General features: G+C 38.7%; 1 protein-coding gene and 1 long non-coding RNA gene across 2 annotated transcripts in view; one reads left to right on the top strand and one right to left on the bottom strand.

Annotated features, from left to right (window-relative positions):
- The window catches only part of LOC110305034, a 19,475-nt gene extending 16,061 nt beyond the window's left edge, over positions 1-3,414 (bottom strand). The window contains exon 1 of the long non-coding RNA XR_002379127.1: positions 3,309-3,414. This is a non-coding gene — a long non-coding RNA (uncharacterized LOC110305034). The remainder of the gene's footprint in view (positions 1-3,308) is intronic.
- A 154-nt stretch (positions 3,415-3,568) lies between these two features.
- The window catches only part of Stk17b (serine/threonine kinase 17b), a 32,543-nt gene continuing 12,939 nt past the window's right edge, over positions 3,569-23,172 (top strand). Inside the window, exons 1-3 of the mRNA XM_021159643.2 lie at positions 3,569-3,710; positions 12,623-12,787; positions 17,476-17,688. Of these exons, the coding sequence (XP_021015302.1) occupies positions 12,666-12,787; positions 17,476-17,688 (335 nt within the window). The 5' untranslated portion in view covers positions 3,569-3,710; positions 12,623-12,665. The remainder of the gene's footprint in view (positions 3,711-12,622; positions 12,788-17,475; positions 17,689-23,172) is intronic.

Raw genomic sequence — 23,172 nt, 5'->3', positions numbered from 1 at the left:
CCAATGGAGGAGCTAGAGAAAGTACCCAAGGAGCTAAAGGGATCTGCAACCCTATAGGTGGTACAACATTATGAACTAACCAGTACCCCAGAGCTCTTGTCTCTAGCTGCATATGTATCGAAAGATGGCCTAGTCGGCCATCACTGGAAAGAGAGGCCCATTGGACCTATCTTTTTCTAATCAGGATACCAGTCATATTGTATTAAGACCTTCTGATATGGCCTCATCTTCCTTTAACTGCCTATTTAAAGGTCATCTCTCCAAATACAGTCTGTATTGGCTGCTTTTGTGTGTTAACTTGACACAAGTTAAAGTCATCAGAGAGGATGGAGCTTCAGTTGAGGAAATGCCTCCATGAGATCCAGTTGTATTTTCTCAATCAGTGATCAATGGGAAAAGGCCCCAGCCCATTTGGGATGGTGCAGTCCCTGGGCTAGTAGTCCTGGGTGCTATAAGAATGCAGGCTAAGGAGGCCACAGGTAGCAAGCCTAGTAAGCAGCACCCTCCATGGCCTCTGCATCGGATCCTAACTCTGGGTTCCTGCCCTGCTTGAGTTCCTGTCCTGATTTCCCACAGTGGTGGACTGTGCACTGGAAGTATAAGTTGAATAAATCTTTTCCTCCCCAACTTGCTTTTTGTTTATGGTGTTTTTTCACAGCAATAAAACGTTGATGAAGACACGGTTCTTCTATTTTAATATTCATATAAGGCGCAAATGAATTGGAAGAATACAACCAGTCTTTTACCACTGTTTCTGGTCAGTGGCACTCAAGGGTATCAGCTCAGCTCAATAAATAGGGCAGAGGTAATGGCAGCAGAATAGCCATCACACTACAGGAGGATTTCCTCTTCAAGGAATAACAATAGGAACATACATGGCTATGAGTGCACTGAATCTTGAATTTCCTTGAGAGACCACAGTGGTACAGTGTTCTCCCCAGAATAGGAAATTACTTGTTAGTTCAATCACAGTACCAGAGACCAAGCAAATTTAGCAGAATGTCTTTTGGAAGAGCATAAGTCTGACAACAGGCACAATGTGATGCGACTGTAATGGTTAACTTTGTTAATTTGACCTAGAATCTCTTAAGATGTTAACAAGAAATTTTCTACACTGGGTTGGCCAGTCTACACACCTGTGGGGATTATCTTACATTAACTGATGTGGGAAGGCCAGGCCACTGTGGGCAGCACTATCCCCTAGGCAGGGGTTCTAAACTGCTTAAAAGCTGAGAGCAGAACATAAGCAAACAATTGGGCATGTATGAACTAGTCTCTTTCTGTTCTTGGAGTGGATGTAATATAACTAGCTGTTTGAAGTTCCTGCCTTGACTTCCTCATAATGATGAACTGTATATCTGGTATTGTAAGTGAAATAAACCTCTTTGTTCCCTAAGTTGCTTAGGGCAGATGTTAGGACAAAAATGAGTCTGGAACAGGAGCATTAAAGTAGCACGTAGGTCAATGTCTGTCACGCACCAGTGAATATGCACCAGGTGAGCACGCTGGAAGCAACAATGAGTTTGATTGCTGGAGAAGGCAACCTGCTTACAAAATTAAATAAAATGCAAGACGACTGCTTAAAAGCAGGTGACAATGGGGGTGGAGCTGGTGACAAGAAGAGGGTGGTGGTGGTGGCAGAGAAAGACTCACTGGTCAAGAGCACTTGCTGCTCTTGTAGAGGAGTAGAGTTCAGTTTCTAGTGCCCACATCAGTAGCTGATGACACTTAACTCCAGCTCCCGGTGGGTGTTGGGGGCAACACCTTTAACCTCCTCTGACACACTCACCTATACACAAACACTCCTCACATAATGAAACGTCATTTTTGTTTGTTTGTTTGTTTGTCTGTCTTGTTTTTAATATGCTGGCAATGGGCTGGGGAGCTGTCTCAGTTGGTAAAAAGCTGTACGCATGGTACCCGATCCTGTCACCTGTAAGTCCAGTGCTGGGAAAGTGGATACAGGTAGATGGAACCCATGGAAATCACTGGTCAGTAGGCCAAGCTGAACTGCTGAACTACAGGTTCAGGGAGAGACTGTTTCAAAAACTAAAGGGAGAGGTATTGAGATTGACACCTGACATTAATGTTTCTGGCCTCCACGTGCACATACACAGATACACACAACCCCACATAAAGACACTCAACACAGCCTCTACATTCAAAAGCTGGAGATCAAGGAATTATTTAAGTTAAAAACAGTTACAAACATCTAAACACCAAAAACAATCACAAGGAACTCCAAGAGGGTACTGGCTAAGCCTTGGTACTGAGACTTTGGGATGCAGCTGCTGTTTCCTGGAAGAAAGTATGGGAACAGTCTCATTGGTTTGTGGACACCTTAACATTTATGCTTCCCTGGCTAAAAAGATGCAACATTATCCATTTGACAATGCTTAAAGAATCAATACATTATACTGAGGCCTGTCTAAATAACAACACAGACCTCATGAAATGGCTGTGATACTTTAAATGCATGTGTCCTGGGACATACACTGCTTGGAAGGGCAAGCAGATGGCTTGAAGAAATCTTGGTTAAATGTGACAGGGGAAGAACATAAAACTGTTGCTAAGATGTTCTAAAAGCAAGAGAATTCCACTCACAGTATTTTTCCCAATAGTTTTTTATACCTACTATGTGTAGATGCTACATATAAAAGTATAAGTAACCTAGGATCTTATATATATGTAAACCTACTGTGTCTAGCACGAAACTTTCAGTTTTTAAAGTCTTCAATAGTTAACAGATCCGGGGGCTGGGGGTGGAACTTAGAGGTGGAACCCTTGCTTAGCATGTGAAAGGCCCTGTGTTTTAACACTGCTAAGAAAAAGAAAGAAAGAGAGAGAGAGAGAGAGAGAGAGAGAGAGAGAGAGAGAGAGAGAGAGAGAAAGAAAGAAAGAAAGAAAGAAAGAAAGAAANAGAGAGAGAGAGAGAGAGAGAGAGAGAGAGAGAAAGAAAGAAAGAAAGAAAGAAAGAAAGAAAGAAAGAAAGAAAGAAAGAAAGAAAGAAGCAATGGGCATTGAGCAGGTACAAGTTTTCGTCATTTCCCCTACCACAGTAAACCTGCAATTAGTTCATCTTCAGATTCTCCTACAGTGTCTTGAGCTAGTTAGTGTCTTAAGACATCCAGCTGTAGAGACTAGGATCCTGGAGTCCTATTTATGGTTCCAAGAACCCATAGCAAGCTGGAGAGTAGGTTCAGGAGGTAAGGAAGAGGACAAGGAAGATTTGAAACACAGACTTTGATCATCACAAGTCAAACATCCCGGACATCTGCTTCTTTCATCTCTTGTGTCCCGATACTCACACCTCCCGGAACTACTCTGAAGGTGGAAAAAGTGGGAAAAGTGGCGCGCGGACCCCGGCCTGCACACTGTCCAGTCCTAGGCTACATCCAGCAACCAAGTCTTCAGACGCTCGGCGCCCCGCCCACTCCCCGCCCCCCTGCTGAGGCCCTTGCCTCACAGCACGCGCTGCCGGCCGCCGCCCCGCCCCGCCCCCACGTGACAACCCCACCCTCCATAATCGCTCCGATTGGCTCTTGGGCAGCAGAGGGCGGAGTCTAACGAAGTACAGTGTCCCAGACGCGGCTGCACTTTTCAAACCTCAACTGTAAGAAGCGTCGGTCAGCGTCTGTGCTGTCGCCGCCCGGAGTCGCCTCACAGGGGCCTGGCTGACGGCGACCAGCCGTTGTGGGGAAGAGTGCGAGGTGAGCCCGTGTAGCCGTGGCCCCGTCGGAGGGAGGGCAGAACCCGCGGCGGCGCGGAGCTGCGGCCGAGCGGTCGGTGTGGGGGCGCCGGGACCCTGCGGCGAGCCCGAAGGCCAGAGCCGGCGACCCTGAGCGCGGCCATGCCCGATAGCCTCCGCGGCGTCTCGACGTGGTCCTCCGGGTGGCTCCCGGGCTCGCGTGCTGTGGGCGCGGGACGCCTTCACGTCGGGGCGGGTGGACGCGTCCGGCCAGCAGCCCGGGAGAAGCTTTGCGGTCATCGCGTGGGCCGCTGTCAGTCCCGGCATAGGGAGCCACAGCTGTTTCCGTGACTTTTTGGCTTTAAAGCAGTGGGAATTCTTCTGTACTTGTCAGACTAGACAGCCACATCATGGCCACGGCCTGGATCTTTATCCTGACTCGGCCTTACCGTGGGAAAAGCGCTTAATTTGGCTTCACTCTCGGGATATAGATGAGTGGAGACAAAGTTGAAAGAAACTTCACGGCCGGCTGGTGGCTAGTGGCAGTGGCTGTGCTGGGACTAGAGAAGCGCTGGCTTCGGCTTGCAAGTTGGAATTAAGAAATACTTCTGAAAGCCTAGTAATTTCAATCATAATCATTAGCTCGCAGTGTGACATTCACTGAGGGTTTGGCTGACGTCATGTTTACATCCATGGCACCGATAACACCGAACCTTGCCGGCAGGTTTGATACCGTGTGGACTTTTTAAGTGTTCCAGACTGGGAGAGAGGCTGTGCCTTGAGCAGCAAGGTCTGCAGAGGTAATGAGGCAAGTGGAGGCATATGTAACATGGAATTTTGAACTCCAGGAGCACAGTTTTATTACAGAGAGATATAAACTCCTTTCTTATTGGTAGAGTCTTCATAGTGAGATGCCCAGAAATGGTTTTCAACAACTTCATAAAAATTGAATCACAGTGCCTTAAAATTGTGTATATTAAAAAACACCAGTCCATGGAAATCGTGACCAAATTTTAGACCTGTCTTTTCTTCTAATCTTTTTGATATTAATTTAATTTTTTTGGTAGTTTTAATAATTCAAGTAATTGGGTTTTTTTGAGATACACATACATTTTAGATAATTTTCTGGAATGAAGGTTTACTATTAAAGTAAATTTACTTACATGACAGTATGCTTAAGTTAGAAAAGTAATATTTCTGTGATTTCAAAATTTTTTTGAAGTTAGAAAAGTAATATTTCTGTGATTTCAAATTTTTTTTTCAATTATCTTGTGCATGTAAATAGTTTTTCTTGGAATTCTTTTTTTTTTTTAAAGTAAGAATTTAGTTTCAGGAGATGGCTCTGCTGGGAAAGGTTCTTGACACCAACTCAAATGTCCTTATCCCCAGGGCCTACATGATAGAAAGAGAAAACCTACACTTACAGCTTGTCCTCTGACCTCTAAACTTGCATGTAATAAAATATTAAGAAAAAAATTACATTTTGGTTAAGGTAGAAGTGGCATTTTAGTAGAAACTTCATAAATTAACAGTCTACCATCTATATCTAAATTAACGTCTATAGACAATGTAGGCATTTAATGGCAGACACTTCTAATTTCATTTTTCAGTTTGTATTGACAGTGAACAGTTTGTCATTGGTGTTAAGTGAACGTATAACCATGCTTTCATTGCTTTGTTTTGTAGCTGCTTGACAATTATAAGGAAGAATTTCTGTGTCAAAAATCTCCCAGTTTTTTAGAGACTCAGTTTAAAACTAAATTTCTCAAGATATGATATATTATAATGCTTATTTCCTGTGTCTAAAATTCTTACCTCCTGCATCTTGACATTTGCTCTACACTTGAGTCTTGCTTACCAGTTTTAAAGGATTTTTGTCTTTTGAGACAGGGTCTCACTGTATAGACTTAGCTGGCTTTGAACTCAAGAGATCTGCCTGGCTCTGCCTTCTGAGTTCTGAAATTAAAGGCCCGCACTACCAGCTCAATTTTGATTATTTGTCTATTTATATGGCACTGTTGGGCACTGAACCTATGCCTTGTGCATGCAGGTTGGTACTCTGCCAAAAGAGCTATATATGCAACTATACATAGTTTATATTATCTATACCAGACTATTTTGAAAAGGATGTGTTTTTGAACTGAGTTCAAGGCAGAGAAATATTCTTTTCAATTATCTTGTGCATGTAAATGAACCCCTTTTTTGAATTTATATTTATACATGATATATTTTGATTGATCACTTTGCTTTTTCCAACTAGTGCAAAAGAGGATGTACTTTAAGCATTGAGAAATTTTAATTGTAAAATGGTAGTTGTTTTTTAACCCTTTAAGAATTAGATTCCAGTTTACATTGCAACAGTTACTGAACAAACATTATTTCACAGAGGTGCTATTAGTAAAGGGTACGGTAGTTTATTTTACAACAGACATCCAATTTTCCATCTGATGAGTGATGAGCTCTGTGTAAATCGTTGGCTCGCCATTATTTCCGTTTTTCAACATCTTCTCATCCTACTTCACAATTACAGGATCTATTTCTTTTTCTGAAGGTGGGTGGGGATGGCATCAGGCCTTACTGTCTTGGCCCAGTGTCAGGCTGAGGTTCCTTGCCTGGGACGTAACCCCGCCGTAATCTATACTCTAGTGGTTGGACTAGAGTCAGTTGGCTTCCCATTGTAATTTTCAGGGAATTAAATTACTGGATTTTGCTTGCTGTTCAGTGTTTAAAAACAAACATAACAGTACAGTGCTGTGAGTAGAGTACATAGAACATAGAAATCATCTGTCAACACGAATGCTGTCTTCCAGTCCCTGGCCAACTAAAACACATCCTTGAACGCACAGAAAGTTCTTATTTCTTATAGATGCTAGATAAGTAAACCTTCAGTTTATCTGTTTCCTAGACACAGCTCAGTCTTGTTGGGGCCCATGTAGCAGAGAGAAGTTGCTTGGCAGCCATATGCATTCACATTTACTTCATGAAGGTCTATGGATAGGACAAGTATGTGGCTTTCAGGATGTTCTTAGCTAACATAAATATTTACATGAAAACAAGTGGTCGCCTAGTCTGGAACAGTTAGAGCAGACTAAATGGTTTTTGTTTTTTGTTTTTAAATCTTACATTATAATAGATGATAAAATAATTTTATTCGCATTTCTGAGTTATGTGGCTTCCTTGTTTTTAAAAAGAAATTCTGTACGAGCAGTTTTAAATATTTCTTATTTAACCAACTACTGAAGTAAGCAGAGACTGTTTTGAAAGCTTCGATACTGCAATTTCAAGATGAATCTCAGTTCAGCTTAATCCCTTTAGATGTACCTTATCATTTATAGCATTTTGTTCAATCAGTTCTTAATTCTTACTAGGTACACCATTCTGAGTTGCTTAAGCTCAAGTAAAAGGTTATTGTCCTTTAGACAGAAAATATGATTGCACTCTAATGTTAAATTTTCAGGTTAATTTGTATGTCCAGAGTTCTTGTGTTTGAAGCATAAAGAAAAGACATTTAAGTCAACCTGTGGGTTTGAGGCAAGGCTTCCTGGGGCGGAGCATGAATAAGAAGTAGCCATTTAAGGAAAGGTAGAAAGGATGTTTCAGGCAGAGAGGCAAAGCACAGAAGTGGAGGTAAAACATGAGACTGACTTGTGGCAGGAAATGAAGCTGGTGTGTACTCAGCTTCTGGGGTCTTTGTGTACCATGCTACAAAGGATTTCAAGTTTTAGTTTCTGGGGCTAGTAAAGGAATCAAAGCAGACAACTTACTTCTAAATGCTTTCTGTATTGCATTCTGTAATTTCTACTTTCATAAGCCTTCTCATTTGATAACCTCGAAACGAATAACTTTTGAATGGCGCTCCTAGAGATTTAGAAAGATGCTTATTTAGTTAGCGATCATACTTGCGCTTCCATTCAAAGGTACAGATCAAATGTAAGATGTCGTTCTCTTCCTTCCTTTATTGATCCATATCTGAATTCTTATTGTAATAATAGGAATTAATGAAAAAATTGGAAAAGGTATGGCATATACGAGTGTAAGATTGAAATCTTGTTTCTTCTGTCATGCATTTATGCCTTCTACCAGTGTGTCTATAATTGTTTACAAACGCAAACTCAGTAAGTTCCTTAAGAGATTTTTATTGGTATAATCTGATAAAATATGAAGCAATTTCAAATTAAGTAAGATACATTTGTAATTTGTGAATTTAGAATAAGTTATATTCTTGTTTAGAATTGGTTATAACTGTGAATTATAGAAGAGAAGATCGGCAGATTGTTTATTAGAAGCAAGAGAATTAGTAGTAATTTTAAGGCATACAAGGAGAGACAGGGAACTGACTGTTAGCCCTCATGTATCTTAAATGACAGGCAACCCGTTTGTAAAGACTTTGGTAGACAGAGGTGACATTTGGGCTTCATTATATAGAAAATTGACCAGAGGAGGAGAATTGAGAAAATACCTAGACTGACAATTCATTTAAGTGTAGTAAATAGATAAAGGCAAACAAGAAAGCTGTATGGATCCTTAAACAGCTTCTGATGCAGGTATATTAGCAGCAGGTAGATGTGCCTAAGGTTACTTTTCTTGAAATGTCTTCTTTTAAGGCAAAGTTTGTATTTTGGAGATGCAGAGCCATATTGAAATGAGTTGTAACATCAAAACTCATTTTTGTATTTAAATATATTTGAAAAATTTGCAATTGCTCAACATTGTTTTTGGATACATCTATTGTCATACAAATACCCGTGGTATATTCATCCATAATAATAGCCATCAGTTCATATGAGTGTTAGAGAATTTGTTAGGGTATGACGTTAATACATGCTAACACCCCAAGGAAAGCCCTCTAATGAGCTGATAAGTAAGAACTGGATAAGACTATCATTATGGATTTCACTAACTTTTTTTTTTTTTAAAGTTCCTTTTCTCTCCATATAACTAAATAACAGGCTTTGCCAAACTTAATTCTAATTAATATACCTGTATATCACATTTTAGACTCTTGTGGAAGGTCCTAGTACAAATCTGGGCTTTTCTCAACATTCACGACATACATACATACATACATACATACTTCTTTGAAAATTTCACACATGCATGCAATGTACCTTAATCATATTCACTGCCTACTCTCTCCTTCTGTCTTTTCTTAGAACTCTATCACATTTCCCTCCTAACTTCTTGCCCTCGTTTATTTAACCACACAGAGTCCGCATAGTGCTGCTCATATGTACTAGTGAGGTCATCCACATGTGAATCTATCAGAGGCCACACACTCCCTGCTCTCTAACAGTCATCAACTACTTAGAGCTTCTCAGGTAGGGGTGGGGCCATGGGAGCTCCTCCTCTCCATGCTGGAATGTTTAAGGGTTTGATCTCCTCAGGTAACCACAGCAGCTGTGAGCTGGTATGTGCAAGGTCAAGTCTTGCCTAAAGGACAGCATTTCATAGCGCTCCTCCCTGTCCTCCAGCTCTTACATTCTCTTCCAATATGTCCCCTGAGAAAAGTATTTTAAAGTTTCTGCTTATTGTAATGAGTTAAAGCTAAGTTTATTTTAAAAAATGCTAGGGATTTTTCTATTTTAGCTATTTTTCTATGTAACTGTAAACAATGTAATGATTTTAACAGTATATAGCCTGAAGTTGTACATGGTCTCTGCATGAGATCTGACCTACATAACATACTGCTACTACATACTGCAAAGAAAAATTTGAGGCCTTGAAAAATCTAAATGATGGCTCTTGAACTTCAGGCAAAGTAAATTCTGCAAAGTAACGTATATAGACTGACACCTTTGCTCTTGCAAAGAAAAAGCGGTTGCATTTTTCTGGCCACATATTCACAGCCATTTCCTATCATAAGGAAGACTTTATCAGTCTTTTTTTTTTTTTTTTTNCAGGGTTTCTCTGTGCAGCCCTGGCTGTCCTGGAACTCACTTTGTAGACCAGGCTGGCCTCGAACTCAGAAATCCACCTGCCTCTGCCTCCCGAGTGCTAGGATTAAAGGAGTGCGCCACCACGCCCGGCTTTTATCAGTCATTTTATTGTATATCATATTAGTTAGGTTTAAAGTATTTAGCCTCAGGAGATGACATGACAGCAATCACAGCTGTTTTTATTGACTATTGAAGCATAATGTTTTAAGGTTAGATACGCTAATAATAAGAAATTCTAATTACCATAATCTCACTGGGGATGACTACTGCTAATATTTTGCTGTAATTTTCCAATCTTCTGTTGGCTTTTATAGTCTACCCTCTGATTTATCATATTGCTTATAAACTTTTATGTCTTTACTTTCATATTTAATGAGTTAATCTTTGAAAGTACAACTTTCTTGAGTATGTTAATATGTTGGATTTTAGAGTTTATACACTCAACAGGTTCTTGGAATGTTTTTAAATGTATAAATCATACTTAATTAAAAATAAATATTTGATGCCAAAAAGGATCATATTGTCTCTTGAAAATTGAGAGTAGAAAATGCTTATTTATAAAATGTTTACTAGTTCCAGTTTCTCTAAGAGGTAAACATCCTAGCACCTAAAATCTATATGAAAGAAAAATTAAGACTCATGAACTTGTCTCTGATCAATTACAGTGTTATTTGTTGATGAAAATTGTTGGGAAGATAGCCCAGTTGCATCAGTGATTAGGCCTGTCCCTTCTATTTGTAGAAATGAGAATAGTGCAAGTGTAATCAGAAGTGTAGGTACAAAATTCTAAAATCCAAAGGTGGTGCAGAAGAGGCTTTTCCTAACTGACTGAATGTAGGAATCGATATTCATATTGATTTTTCAGACAATACTATATGACATATTAAAAATGTTATTTAATAATTTTAGTAACAGAGTCTTCAGAACTAAGAAGGTATGAAAAGTTAACGGAACACAGGGTGATGCTATAGGCCTATAATCCTAGCGCTCGCTCGGGAGATAAGGATTATAACTAGGTCAAGGTCAGTCTGGATTACACAGAGTTCTAGGACTGAACTGCATACTGAGACCTTTAAAAACATACAGACAGCTGTTGACAATGTTTGGCTATTTGTTGCCAGTGTTTTCACATGTCTTTCATGTGTTTCTATGTCTCTTTTCTTATAAGAACACCAGTCATAGTGGATTAGGGCCCTACCTTAATGGTCTCTTTTTAACTTAGTCACCACCTTAAAAGCCCTTATCTGAAAAAGAAGTTACATTGTGAGGTACTGGGTTTAATATTTCACCTAACAGATAGAAGGAAGATGTAGTTTGGCCTATAATAGTAGCTGTTAGGATTTGAATATATTTTGTCCTCCAGACTTGTGTTGAATTCCCATTTTGAGGTGCTTTGCTATGTAGTCCTGGCAGATCTCGTATGCATTCTGTATTTCAGGCTGGCCTCACACTCTTAGCAGTCCTGCCTTAAGTCTTCAGATTGCTTTAGCTTTCTGGATCTTGGAATTTATAGGTGTATGTGCCACCACATCCAGCCTTTGTGAGCTGTTAAGAGCATAAGGACCTCAAGTCTGTGGTTCAAGCCACTGGGAAGTGATTAGGATTAGTTAAGGTACTTAGGTTAGAATCCCTGTGTTGATGAAGCATCCTAGTGGCTTTATGAAAGGATGGTAAGGAACCAGACATGTGCACATACTCCTTGTCTCTTGTCATGTGATATTGTGATATTCTCCAGCAAGAAGGCCACCATCATTTGAGGCTCCTTGTCCTTGTCCTTCCAGAACTGTGAGCCAAAATAAGCACAATTTCTTTATTAATAGCCTACCCTGGGAATTTCAATATAGTAACAGAAACCAGGCTGATACAGTAGGGAACTTAAAACTCTGTATATGGCCTCATGGCTGTAATGAACAGTAAATGGAATTCACACCCAGGAGCATTTCAGCTCAATTCTTTCCCCCGCCTCCCAGCATTGGTATTCTCAGACTCCAAGAGATGTATCCCCAGCTACCTAGAGAAGTGTTTTGCCTCAGGACCAAAGGTTATATAGAAATAATTTACAAATTTGAAAAACAAACAAAATATAGGACAGAAAACACTGCCTGTTTCCTAAGTAGAAGATACTAGTTGGCAATTGAATGTAGCAAAGTTTTAAAAAACAAACAAAAAACAGTTGCTCTCAGCAGGAGGTGAGGAGGGTGATGTAGCAAGAGGAACAGACACTAGAGGGTTATTATGGTAGAGTCCTAGCAGAATAACTCCTGATCTTTCATAGACAGACGTGGCTGAGAGTCTACCATAATTACACAGATTTGGTTAATATCAAATAGTAATTTGATACTAAAAGTACCAAAAGTTTCAGACTATGAACTTCAGCTATGGATTTGACTCTGGGTTGGTAATTTATTTATGATCAGTCATTGACCCAGCAAAATAGAGTTTTCAGCACTGGGTTGTGCCAAGGGTAGAACTGTTAAGGTCTAGGGGGGTGGTTCTAGATTTAGTTTTGGAAAGTAGCCAATCCATGAGCAAGTTCTATTTCTTGATTTATGTGGGACAGAAATATAATGCACAAAATGTGAATTTGCCACCAAGTTTGTGGACATGTTAAGTTAAAACAAATGTTCATTACATTACTATATTAAATTCCACAGGTGTGTGGAAGCCATGGGTTTAAAGAATAGCAATTCACGGTCAATACTAATGATACCTCCTTCCACCTGCATCATAACCATTTCTCACTATTTTTATAGCAGTTTCTTTTTAAATAAAGTCAGTAGCTGTGCTTAGTTACCATTCAATTTATGTCTATGTGTGCTTCTGGCGTTTTCCGCTTGTGAATAGAATAAGCTCCTGAAATCAGCATATCTATGTTGTTCTATCTTAATACTATATTTGGAGCTGTGTAAGTAATGCACATCCTGCCTGAGATAATGTCTCTTTTTTTCAGTTACATTTAAGTTCCATCTTCTCTCTTCCTGTCTCTTCTTTTAACTAGGTAAAAGTCAGTGCCTAGAGAAGCAGGTCTGGCAGTCATCAACATGTCTCGGAGGAGATTTGATTGCCGAAGTGTCTCAGGCTTGCTAACTACAACCCCTCAAACGCCGATGAAAACAGAGAATTTTAATAATTTCTATATACTTACCCCAAAAGAACTTGGGAGGTAAGGAAACTTTGATATCTTTGATATGTGTGCTGGCTAAATTCAGTGTTTTATTTGTTATAAAACTTAGAACTGTTATCAGTGATTAGAAAGAAAAGCTTTCATCTCTATTTTCTTAGCTGAACAGAAAATTAAATCTGTGGAGGAGTTCATATCAAATATCTCACCTAGCTCCAGATCTCATTTCTTTTTGCTTCTGCGTCTGTGAATGGGAAGGGACAGCTCAGGCTGCCAAGTCCTCATCTGGGCTCTGCCATTGATTACCTATGTGACTTCAGTTAAATTATAACACCTCTTACTGCCATCTGAAAAAGAGATAAGGATAATTGTATTTATTTATGTAGATTTTTTAGGGTTAAATTACTTAATATTTGTAAAGGGCTAATACAGTGTTATATGTTTTGGTTCAATACATTTTGATTTTTCCATTCCTAGCTACTGTGTCTGTCTAAAATAGAAAGAGATACTTCCATATGTACATACCCTCATAAATTAAGAATATTTAACCCATGTCTAATATCACAGTTTTATATTACAAAGAATTGGTCTTCTGTATTAGTAGAAGCCTGTCTAAATTCTTGGCTTAATCAAGTATGCACTTCTTATGCCAAGCATGCCCTTGACGTTGAGTACTACAGTAACTTTTTAGTGTGTACTAGGAACCTGTGCCAAGTCACTCGTCTGTTGTGTGTCTTCTTAGGTTTAAAGTAAGCATGGTTATAAAGAGTTAGGTCATATTGGTTTTTTGTGTACATGTGTTTATATGGAGGTAAATGTTTGGCTTATGCTACAGTGGTTTACAAAGTGTTTTCTATTGATGGGTAGACTAAAAAACCAGTCTGATCTCAGTGTGGAATCTCAAGTTGCCTGGACTAGGAAAGGTAATTCTTTGCTTGTGTCTTTTATGTTTTAGGTAGAGGCAAGTCCTGGCCTTTCTCCTTTTTTCAGATGTTTCATAAAGCCCCTTTTTCATAACATAGAGATGAAACCATCTCACAGACATAGAATATTTTGCTTCTTGCTCTACTAATCTCTCCTTCATAAATAGACATGGTTTCCTTTTGGTAGCTACATTCAATATATACTTGACAGTCTTTCAAATATTTAAACAAAGCTGGACATCATTAGTTTCCCTAAGTACGTATCATGTGGCACAGTATCCAGACGGACTTCCTTTGTTCAATTATCCTCTTCTGGGACACTTTCTGCTTTTGATTTTTTCTGTTAAAATGAAGGGCCTAGTATTAGACACAGTATTGCTCACAGTCTTACTTTGTGAGAAGACTGCTGAAGCCATTAGATGCCCGTGTGTCTCCTTCCACATTTTGTTCCTCTCTCTTTCCTCTTTGTCCCCCTTTCTTCTTATCCATTTTTATTACTAGGGATGCCCAGTCTGTGTCATATAGCATCATATTATTCTGACTAAGCTAGTTACTTGAGCTTCCTTTGCTCTGGATCAAAATTTGTGATCAGTGATCTTGTTGAGTATTATCTCCTTTTACTTAGTTGAGAAGATAGACTAAATATGTTCAAGTTGCCTTTTATTGTAAAGCAATTGGAAATTGCTCTGAACAGATACTTAGACAGAGACTTGAGCATTCTTACCTGGTTTTCTAGGTTACTATTTGGATGAGTAACTTTATTAGGTTAACTTCAAAATAATAGGCATAGAGGCTAAAGAGAGCTTTTTTCCTTTAACTTTGTAGAGGACTTGCGTGGGGCCACTGTTAACTTTAAATTGTCTACAGGTGAAGTGATGTCATAAGGAAGCAGCCTGAACTGGAGTAAGTTTGCTTTTAAACATTTTAAAGCAAAAGCTCGTTATAGGTTATGGTTAAAACAGAAGTCAGATTCCTAGTGTCCCAGAATCAGATAGCTTCATGGAAGAGACTTAAATCACATCTTTAAATTGCTTTGGGCTAGTGACTCATGTGACAAAAATTGTTACATTTAATTTTCAACATTGGCAATTAAAAATTCTAATTTTTAAAGCCTTCCATAAATGTTAAAAATCTGTGAAGCGCTTAACCAGTCTTAGTGTGCATGTCTGATGAAGTGAAGTCGGGGTTCACTCTTTTCTTTCCTCTGGGAGGTTTGCATATTTTGTAATTTAGAAACATAATTCTAGCATATAGAAAACTACAAGTTATCTGTCCATACCAGCTGTGTTTAAAAATTAAATTTAAATGTCCTTTAAGCAACACAAAGGGAAATATATAACGTAAGTCTAAGTTCATTTTTCACTAAACTGCATTGTTCCTGTTTTTTACCATGTTGGGTAAGTTTTTTCCACCCCTCCCCCAGCTGAGGCAAAGTTTCACAGCCTTGTGGTTAGAAGGGTGAGGCAGATTCAGAAATAAAACGTCAGCTTCCTTTGTGGCTTACCCTCCCCATCCCTTGGTGTTTTATTGTGTGTTTTAGAATGCCGTGGGTAACGGCTAGACCTTTTTCATTGCTGGGAAATCTAGTCAGCCTTGCCCTTTATGTTATTATTAAGGTTTTACATTCCTGACGATTTCTCTTCAATTTGGTATAGGAACATATTTTAAAGATTACTGTTAGACGTCTTAAACTACAACTGGCATCTAAGAATATAAAGTAGATACTTGTTTTTTTCGCCTAAAGCCTCTGATAATAATGGTAAAATATTTACCTTGCTTCACAGTATTTATACGAATATATGCATATGTAATTGTATAAATATGTTGATGTAACTTTCTCAAATGTTTAAAAATGCAAATGTGAGCCAGGCAGTGGTGGTGCACACCTTTATTTAGTCCCAGCACTCTGGAGGCAGAGGCAACTGTGGATCTCTGAGTGGGAGGCCAGCTTGGTCCAGGATGGCCAGAGCTACAGTCTCAAAAAACCAAAGAAAGAAGAAGATGATGAAGAAGAAGAGGAGGAGAAGTGGGGAGGGGGAGACAGAAGAGGAAGAGGAAGAGGAGGAGGAAGAGGAGGAAGAAGGGAGAGGAGGAGGAGGAAGAAGAGGAGGCAGCAGCAGCAGCAAATGTGGATTTTAAAACAGCACAATGTGTGGTATTATAGTAGATATTCAGACTCTAGCATTTGCTCAGAAGCATTTCAGGTGATATTATGTGTTAGCTAAATATAGATTTTTTAATAGATTTGATTAATTAGATTAGACACGTTCCCTGTCCTCATAGAGTGTTCCCTCAGCAGTGAACACTGTCAAAAGAACCATCATCCATGACATTTGGTCAACTTTGTCCTGAGTTCATGAATATAAAAGTAGTTTAAGAGAGTCTTAGGAAGCTGAAATAGTGAGGTAAAAATAGATGCAACTTGTTAATCTTGCTACTTGTTTTTGAAGCAATTCTAGTTCATAGATACCATCAGGTAACTGGAGAGTAGTGACGGCATCACAACTGTAAATGCCCTGTCTTTCAGATATGTAATGTCCTTGGTTTCCTAGCTTGGTTCCTAAATTTTACAAGGTGAGGGTTTTCCTAAAACCTCAACTCCCTTTTCTGTTTTAGACAAGTTTTTGCTTCTATATCTAAGTAAGATTTGGTAGGTGTTAAACTTAATAAACAGATCCATTTTAAGGGGAGAAATTGTTCCATAGTTGTGAGACAAGAAAGCTAGAAATTCTTGGCACTGAACAGTAAAGGATCAGGTTTGTATAGGCAGTTTATTTCATTGAGGTATGTAGGCTTCATATTATAGATTGTATACTTTATTTTTGATTATTAGCTACATGTTTTAGATTGACACTGATTTTTGAGGTATTATGAGGAGTAAACTGTTGTTCTGGTTCTTGTGAGTAACAAATAAAATCCAGGCAAGCTATTTCTTTTCCTAACTCCCACACACGGGGTTAAATCACTTGGGTTAAATGGTTGACCCTGCTATCAGCTGACCATCTATGTTTAGAAGTATATTTCTGAGAGTAGCTGCAGCAATGGAGTTAAAATACCAGTTTCTGGAGATTTACTTGTACCCAAGTTAGTACCAGAAACTAGAATGCGGTTTATTCTTAGTTATTAAATTGGGATCTGTTAGACTAGAGCCTAGCAGGTTTATGATAGGCTTCAATCTGAAAACCCTCTGGAATTAAATGTAAACCTCCCTGTCTAAGGGCATGTTGCCTCTTTTTGGAGTATGCAAATCAATAGTTTGTTAGTTCTTAGAATATCTTAGGTTCAGAATAGCTTTATATCTTTGTAAAACTAAATGCTTATAATAATACATGCATATACCAGGAGAAATAATCTTTGTGCTTTTAAGTTTGGGTAAGATGCTAAGTACTTCTATTAAAGAGATAAAAGCATATATAATTTCCTAAAATGATAGACGTGATAGATGATAGACATTACTGGGTGTCTTTATAGCAAACTGTTGATCACCCTTAATTTCTTACGTGATCCCAAAATACATTTGAATACTCTCCATAGGATCCATATCCCTTGTGTATCTGTTAGAGCCATAGAGTTGTTAAGCAGATGATATTATCAGATACACTGAAATATATTATACTGATAGTAAAAACAATAGTTTATTCTGCTATGATAATTGCCTACACTTACGCAGTAACATTGTAGACTTAATAAAAGAGCATATACTATTTGTGTCAGCTTGTACAAAAAAGAAAATTTCCTAATGTCACAGATATGTGAAAGACTTCACCTAAGTTGGAGTTATGAAGTTTCCCTATTCTTTCTTTCTAGAGGAAAATTTGCTGTCGTTAGACAATGTATATCAAAATCAACTGGACAGGAGTATGCTGCCAAATTCCTGAAAAAGAGGAGAAGAGGACAGGATTGCCGGGCAGAGATTCTGCATGAGATAGCTGTGCTGGAGCTGGCCAGGTCTTGTCCCCACGTGATTAATCTGCATGAGGTCTACGAAAATGCAACGGAAATCATTTTGGTGTTAGAATAGTAAGTATGTGCTTCATTCATTTAAGGTCTTTATTGTAATTGATGGAATACGATGCAGAATGTCAGATAATAACAGTATGACAACATTGACTATTGATAAAATATTAGAGAGACATAGTTTATATTTGTACATTTTTTGCCAAGGCTAAATATGTAGCCTCAAACATCTAGGCCAAAAATCATTAACAGCAGGCAACAAACATAGTCAACCCAACAATTTGGGAATATAGTTGCAATAATTTAATTCCATGTTAATAGTTTATAACTTGAGGGTTTTGTCTAGAAGTAATCTAATAACAAATAAAATAGAAGCCATGTTTTATGTTTTGCTAATCTGTTTAGTAAAACATGTCCAAGGAAATGATGCAAGAAGAGGGCTTGTAAAAGATATCTACTACATTGTTAAGCCATTTATAGTACATAGGATTTAAAAAGTAATGTCAGCAACTGTAGCCAAAAGAAAAAAAATACGTCTGGTTAGTGAACAATTGCAAACACTAAAATACTCAGTAATGGATGAAGTGTTATGAGTATCAGACTGTTAAGATCTCCATGGCTTGCTAACCAAGTTTAGCATCAAATACAGTTACTAGTTTTTGAAGATGGACAATATATGAAAGAGAATAGTTAATACTGAGTTCACCACCTGTTTTGATAGGCTTTAGTAAAGTAAATCTACTTCAGCACAAACTAAAAAAGAAAAGTACTGTTTGAGAGAAAATAATGCTATAAACTAGAGTAATTCTTTTTACCAGTCAATGTATACAATGCATCGCCCTTTGAATGTGAAAGTGTATTTGTCCTATTTTACTTTATTTGTATGTGTATATATGTATATGGAGTGTGAGTGATATATGTTTGGTGTGTGTGGGGGGGGTGGTACACAAGCATGTGCAAGCATGTGGAACCCAGAGATAGATTTTAGGTGTCTTCTCAATTGATCTTCATCTTATACATTGAGACTGGGTGGGTCCTTGAGTAAACCTGGAGTGTGCCCTTTCTGCCAGTCTGGCTGGCATGCTTGCTCCTTAGATGCTCTGTCGCTATCTCCTATGCATTAGGGTTGTAGGCAGGCCACCACACCTGCTTTTTGATCAGAACCTGGGCCTCATGCTTGCTGAGTTCCCACCCCATCTCCTGTGAGCTTCGTTTTAGGATTCATATTGTAAGGAAGTAGAGATTTGTTCATATGGTTTTTTTAAGTCAATTGTTTTATGTAAGGAAATAGATTTGACTAAAATAATTTGTGTATGAAAATTATTTTTTAAAAAAGATTTATTTATTTATTTAATGTATATGAGCACACTGTAGCTGTCTTCAGACACACCAGAAGAGGACATTGGATCCCATTACAGATGGTTGTGAGCCACCATGTGGTTGCTAGGAATTGAACTCAGTACCTCTGGAAGAGCAGTCAGTGCTCTTAACCACTGAGCCATCGCTCCAGCCCGGAAATGGTGATTTTTAAAAGGTTAAACTGACATGTAGTTTACTGAACAAAGAGTAGTATATAAATTTCTCAGAACAAGATACATTAAAGTGTGTTCTAGAAGCTTCAGAGTAAGTTAGCAGAGCAGGAAATATTAGGATACTACCAATGCCATTTCATTTTTCATGCATTTTATGATGATTTTTGTCAAAAGTTCTTCAGCTGCCTTTGCTCTAGTTCCTTTTCTATAAATTATGGGAAAAGCATAAACATTAGAAAAACAGCTAATAAAATAATAAAAATTCCACCAGAGAACTCCTAAGCCTGATAAACAGCTTCGGTGAAGTAGCTGGATATAAAATTAACTCAAACAAATCAATGGCCTTTCTCTACACAAAGAATAAACAGGCTGAGAAAGAAATTAGGGAAACAACACCCTTCTCAATAGTCACAAATAATATAAAATATCTTGGCGTGACTCTCTGCTTGTGGACGTTGTACATCGTGGTGCGGAGCCTAGTGCGCACCACGATGTACAACGTCCACAAGCAGCCATCAATAAGACAAAAAAACCACCAACAGATTGGGAAAGGATCTTCACCTATTCTAAATCAGATAAGGGTCTAATATCCAATATATATAAGGAACTCAAGAAGGTGGACTCCAGAAAGTCAAATAACCCCATTAAAAAATGGGGCTCAGAACTGAACAAAGAATTCTCACCTGAAGAATACCAAATGGCAGAGAAGCACCTGAAAAAATGTTCAACATCCTTAATCATCAGGGAAATGCAAATCAAAACAACCCTGAGATTCCACCTCACACCAGTCAGAATGGCTAAGATCAAAAATTCAGGTGACAGCAGATGCTGGCGAGGATGTGGAGAAAGAGGAACACTCCTCCATTGTTGGTGGGATTGCAAGCTTGTACAACCACTCTGGAAATCAGTCTGGCGGTTCCTCAGAAAATTGGACATAGCACTACCGGAGGATCCAGCAATACCTCTCCTGGGCATATATCCAGAAGATGTCCCAACCGGTAAAAAGGACACATGCTCCACTATGTTCATAGCAGCCCTATTTATAATAGCCAGAAGCTGGAAAGAACCCAGATGTCCCTCAACAGAGGAATGGATACAGAAATTATGGTACATTTACACAATGGAGTACTACTCAGCTATTAAAAAGAATGAATTTATGAAATTCCTAGCCAAATGGATGGACCTGGAGGGCATCATCTTGAGTGAAGTAACACAATCACAAAAGAACTCACACAATATGTATTCACTGATAAGTGGATATTAGCCCAAAACTTAGGATACCCAAGATATAAGATACAATTTGCTAAACGCATGAAACTCAAGAAGAATGAAGACCAAAGTGTGGACACTGTGCACCTTCTTAGAATTGGGAACAAAACACCCANGGAAGGAGTTACAGAGACAAAGTTCGTAGCTGTGATGAAAGGATGGACCAGCTAGAGACTGCCGTATCCAGGGATCCATCCCATAATCAGCTTCTAAACGCTGACACCATTGCATACACTAGCAAGATTTTGCTGAAAGGACCCAAATATAGCTGTCTCTTGTGAGACGATGCCGGGGCCTAGCAAACACAGGAGTGGATGCTCACAGTCAGCTATTGGATGTATCACAGGGCTCCCAATGGAGAAGCTAGAGAAAGTACCCAAGGAGCTAAAGGGATCTGCAACCCTATTGTTGGAACAACATGATGTACTAACCAGAACCCCGGAGCTCTTGTCTTTAGCTGCATATGTATCGAAAGATGACCTAGTCGGCCATCAATGGAAAGAGAGGCCCATTGGACTTGCAAACTTTGTATGCCCCAATATAGGGGAATGCCAGGGCCAAAAGAATGGGAATGGGTGGGTAGGGAAGTGGGGGGCGCTATGGGGGACTTTTGGGATAGCATTGGAAATGTAATTGAGGAAAATATGTAATAAAAATATTAAAAATTAAAAAAAAAAAGAAAAACAGCTAATAAAATACTAGGTGTAGAGATGAATACAAGACATTGGCTGTGTTAATAAAATCCTGTTTGGAGATCATCTGAAGAGCTACAACAAAATTCCTTAGAATCATGATGTATTTTATGCATAGGTCATGTTCACAATCTGAAAATGGATCTAGGAACCCTATCCAACAAATTAATAGAACTGACTATGATCTAAATACCTCTCTCTGGCTGAGCTAGAACTAGCCCTCAGCAAGTGTAGTGGTAGATTAGTGTATTTAACCTCTTAAACTAAGACTAAAGGTAATTGCTAGGATTGGGGCTCAAGCGTGTCTGTCACTTTCTGGATGGCAGTGTTACACTGGGCATTCTCATTTAATCCTAACAATTTGGCCAGACAGATTTTGAATCTAGGAATACTTGAAAAAATAATCGGGTTGACACGTGTATATTCTTCACTTCAGTTCATCAGTTGACATTTGATGTCTTTGCTGAACCATTTGAAGATTGTATATGCAATTTCTGTTTTGCATATTGCAGGATTTGTTCTAAGGAATGAGGTGTTCTACACAACCAACATGAGTATCAGATGTAAAGTCAGCATACATTAAGTCGAATCTTCCAATAGCCCACATGTAAATTTTTTTACTGTCTCCATATTTTTTTTTTTCAAGACAGGGTTTCTCTGTATAGTCCTGGCTGTCCTGGAACTCACTTTGTAGACCAGGCTGGCCTCAAACTCAGAAATCCGTCTGTCTCTGCCTCCCGAGAGCTGGGATGAAAGGTGTGCACCACCACGCCCGGCTGCCATATGTTTTATAAGAACTTTTTTTCAACACAGGATTCAGTCAAGATGCATATAGTTATATTTGTTGTTAAGTCTCTTTAATAGTTTGTTTTTTGTTTTTTTTTTATAACATGGACTTTTTGTGGAGTGAATGTGATCACTTGTCACAGGAAATGTCATGTATTCTAGATTTGTCTTACTGTCCCTGTTGATAGATTGTAACTTGTTTGACAAGGAGAATGGTCCTTGTGGGTGATGATGTGTGTTTCTTACTATGTTACATAGGTGGCTTTAATGTCAGCTTGGGTTATTTTGTTTGTTTGTTTTAGACAGGGTTTTTCTGTGTAACCCTGACTGTTCTGGATCTTACTCTGTAGGCCAGGTTGGCCTGGAACTAAGAGAGCTACCTGCCTCTGCCTCTCAGCCTCTGGGGTTAAGGCATGTGCTACCACTGCCCGACATCGTCAGCTGGTTTTGAAAATTCGAAGATGAGTATGTCTTCAATATAAAGGAACAACCCTTTGTAGTTAATAACAAGTCTGAGTGGTCACCTAGTAAATGCCCTTCTCTTTGACAGATTTCCCTCCAGAAATTTCCGTAATCATTGACATACTTGCACAAATTAGCAGCTACAGTGAATGTCAGAAAATGGTTCTTTCTAATTCCATTATTTATTCTACATTTATTGAATTGGTGTTCTTCTGATAAAAGTGTTTTTCTTTTTTCTCCCATTTTACTATGTATTCATGGTTTTGTTAAACTGTTGAATAGAATTAATTAAAAACAACCTATTATGATCAAATTAGTAGGCCCTAATCATTTTTCCATTATTTTTCTTTCATGCCAGATTTGTCCCAAATTTATCAAAGGTTAAAATTTGTCAAGTAGGCTTTAAAGTTCCAATCTGTATCCTTCTGATGTTGTTGAATTAGTGTTTGCAGACTTCCTGGCTCTGCACACCGTCTCCATGAATCTTTCCTGGCTGAACCTGGTCAGCCGGCTCTACATGACACTCTGGTTTCAGTGGGGTGGTATCTGTCAATTCTGCTTAAACCTGCTAATACTACACCTGGCAGCAAGTAACACATTTTCCCCAGCCCCCCTTTTTTCCTCTTTCTTTCTTTCTTTCTTTCTTTCTTTCTTTCTTTCTTTCTTTCTTTCTTTCTTTCTTTCTTTCTTTCTTTCTTTCTTTTTCTTTCTCTCTCTCTCTCTTTCTTTCTTTCTTTCTTTCTTTCTTTCTTTCTTTCTTTCTTTCTTTCTTTCCTTCCTTCCTTCCTTCCTTCCTTCCTTCTTCC

This window comes from Mus caroli, chromosome 1 (genome assembly GCF_900094665.2).
Source record: "Mus caroli chromosome 1, CAROLI_EIJ_v1.1, whole genome shotgun sequence".
NCBI lineage: Eukaryota > Metazoa > Chordata > Mammalia > Rodentia > Muridae > Mus > Mus caroli.
Note: the sequence above shows the minus strand (reverse complement) of the source record. Positions and strands in the feature narration are given on the sequence as shown.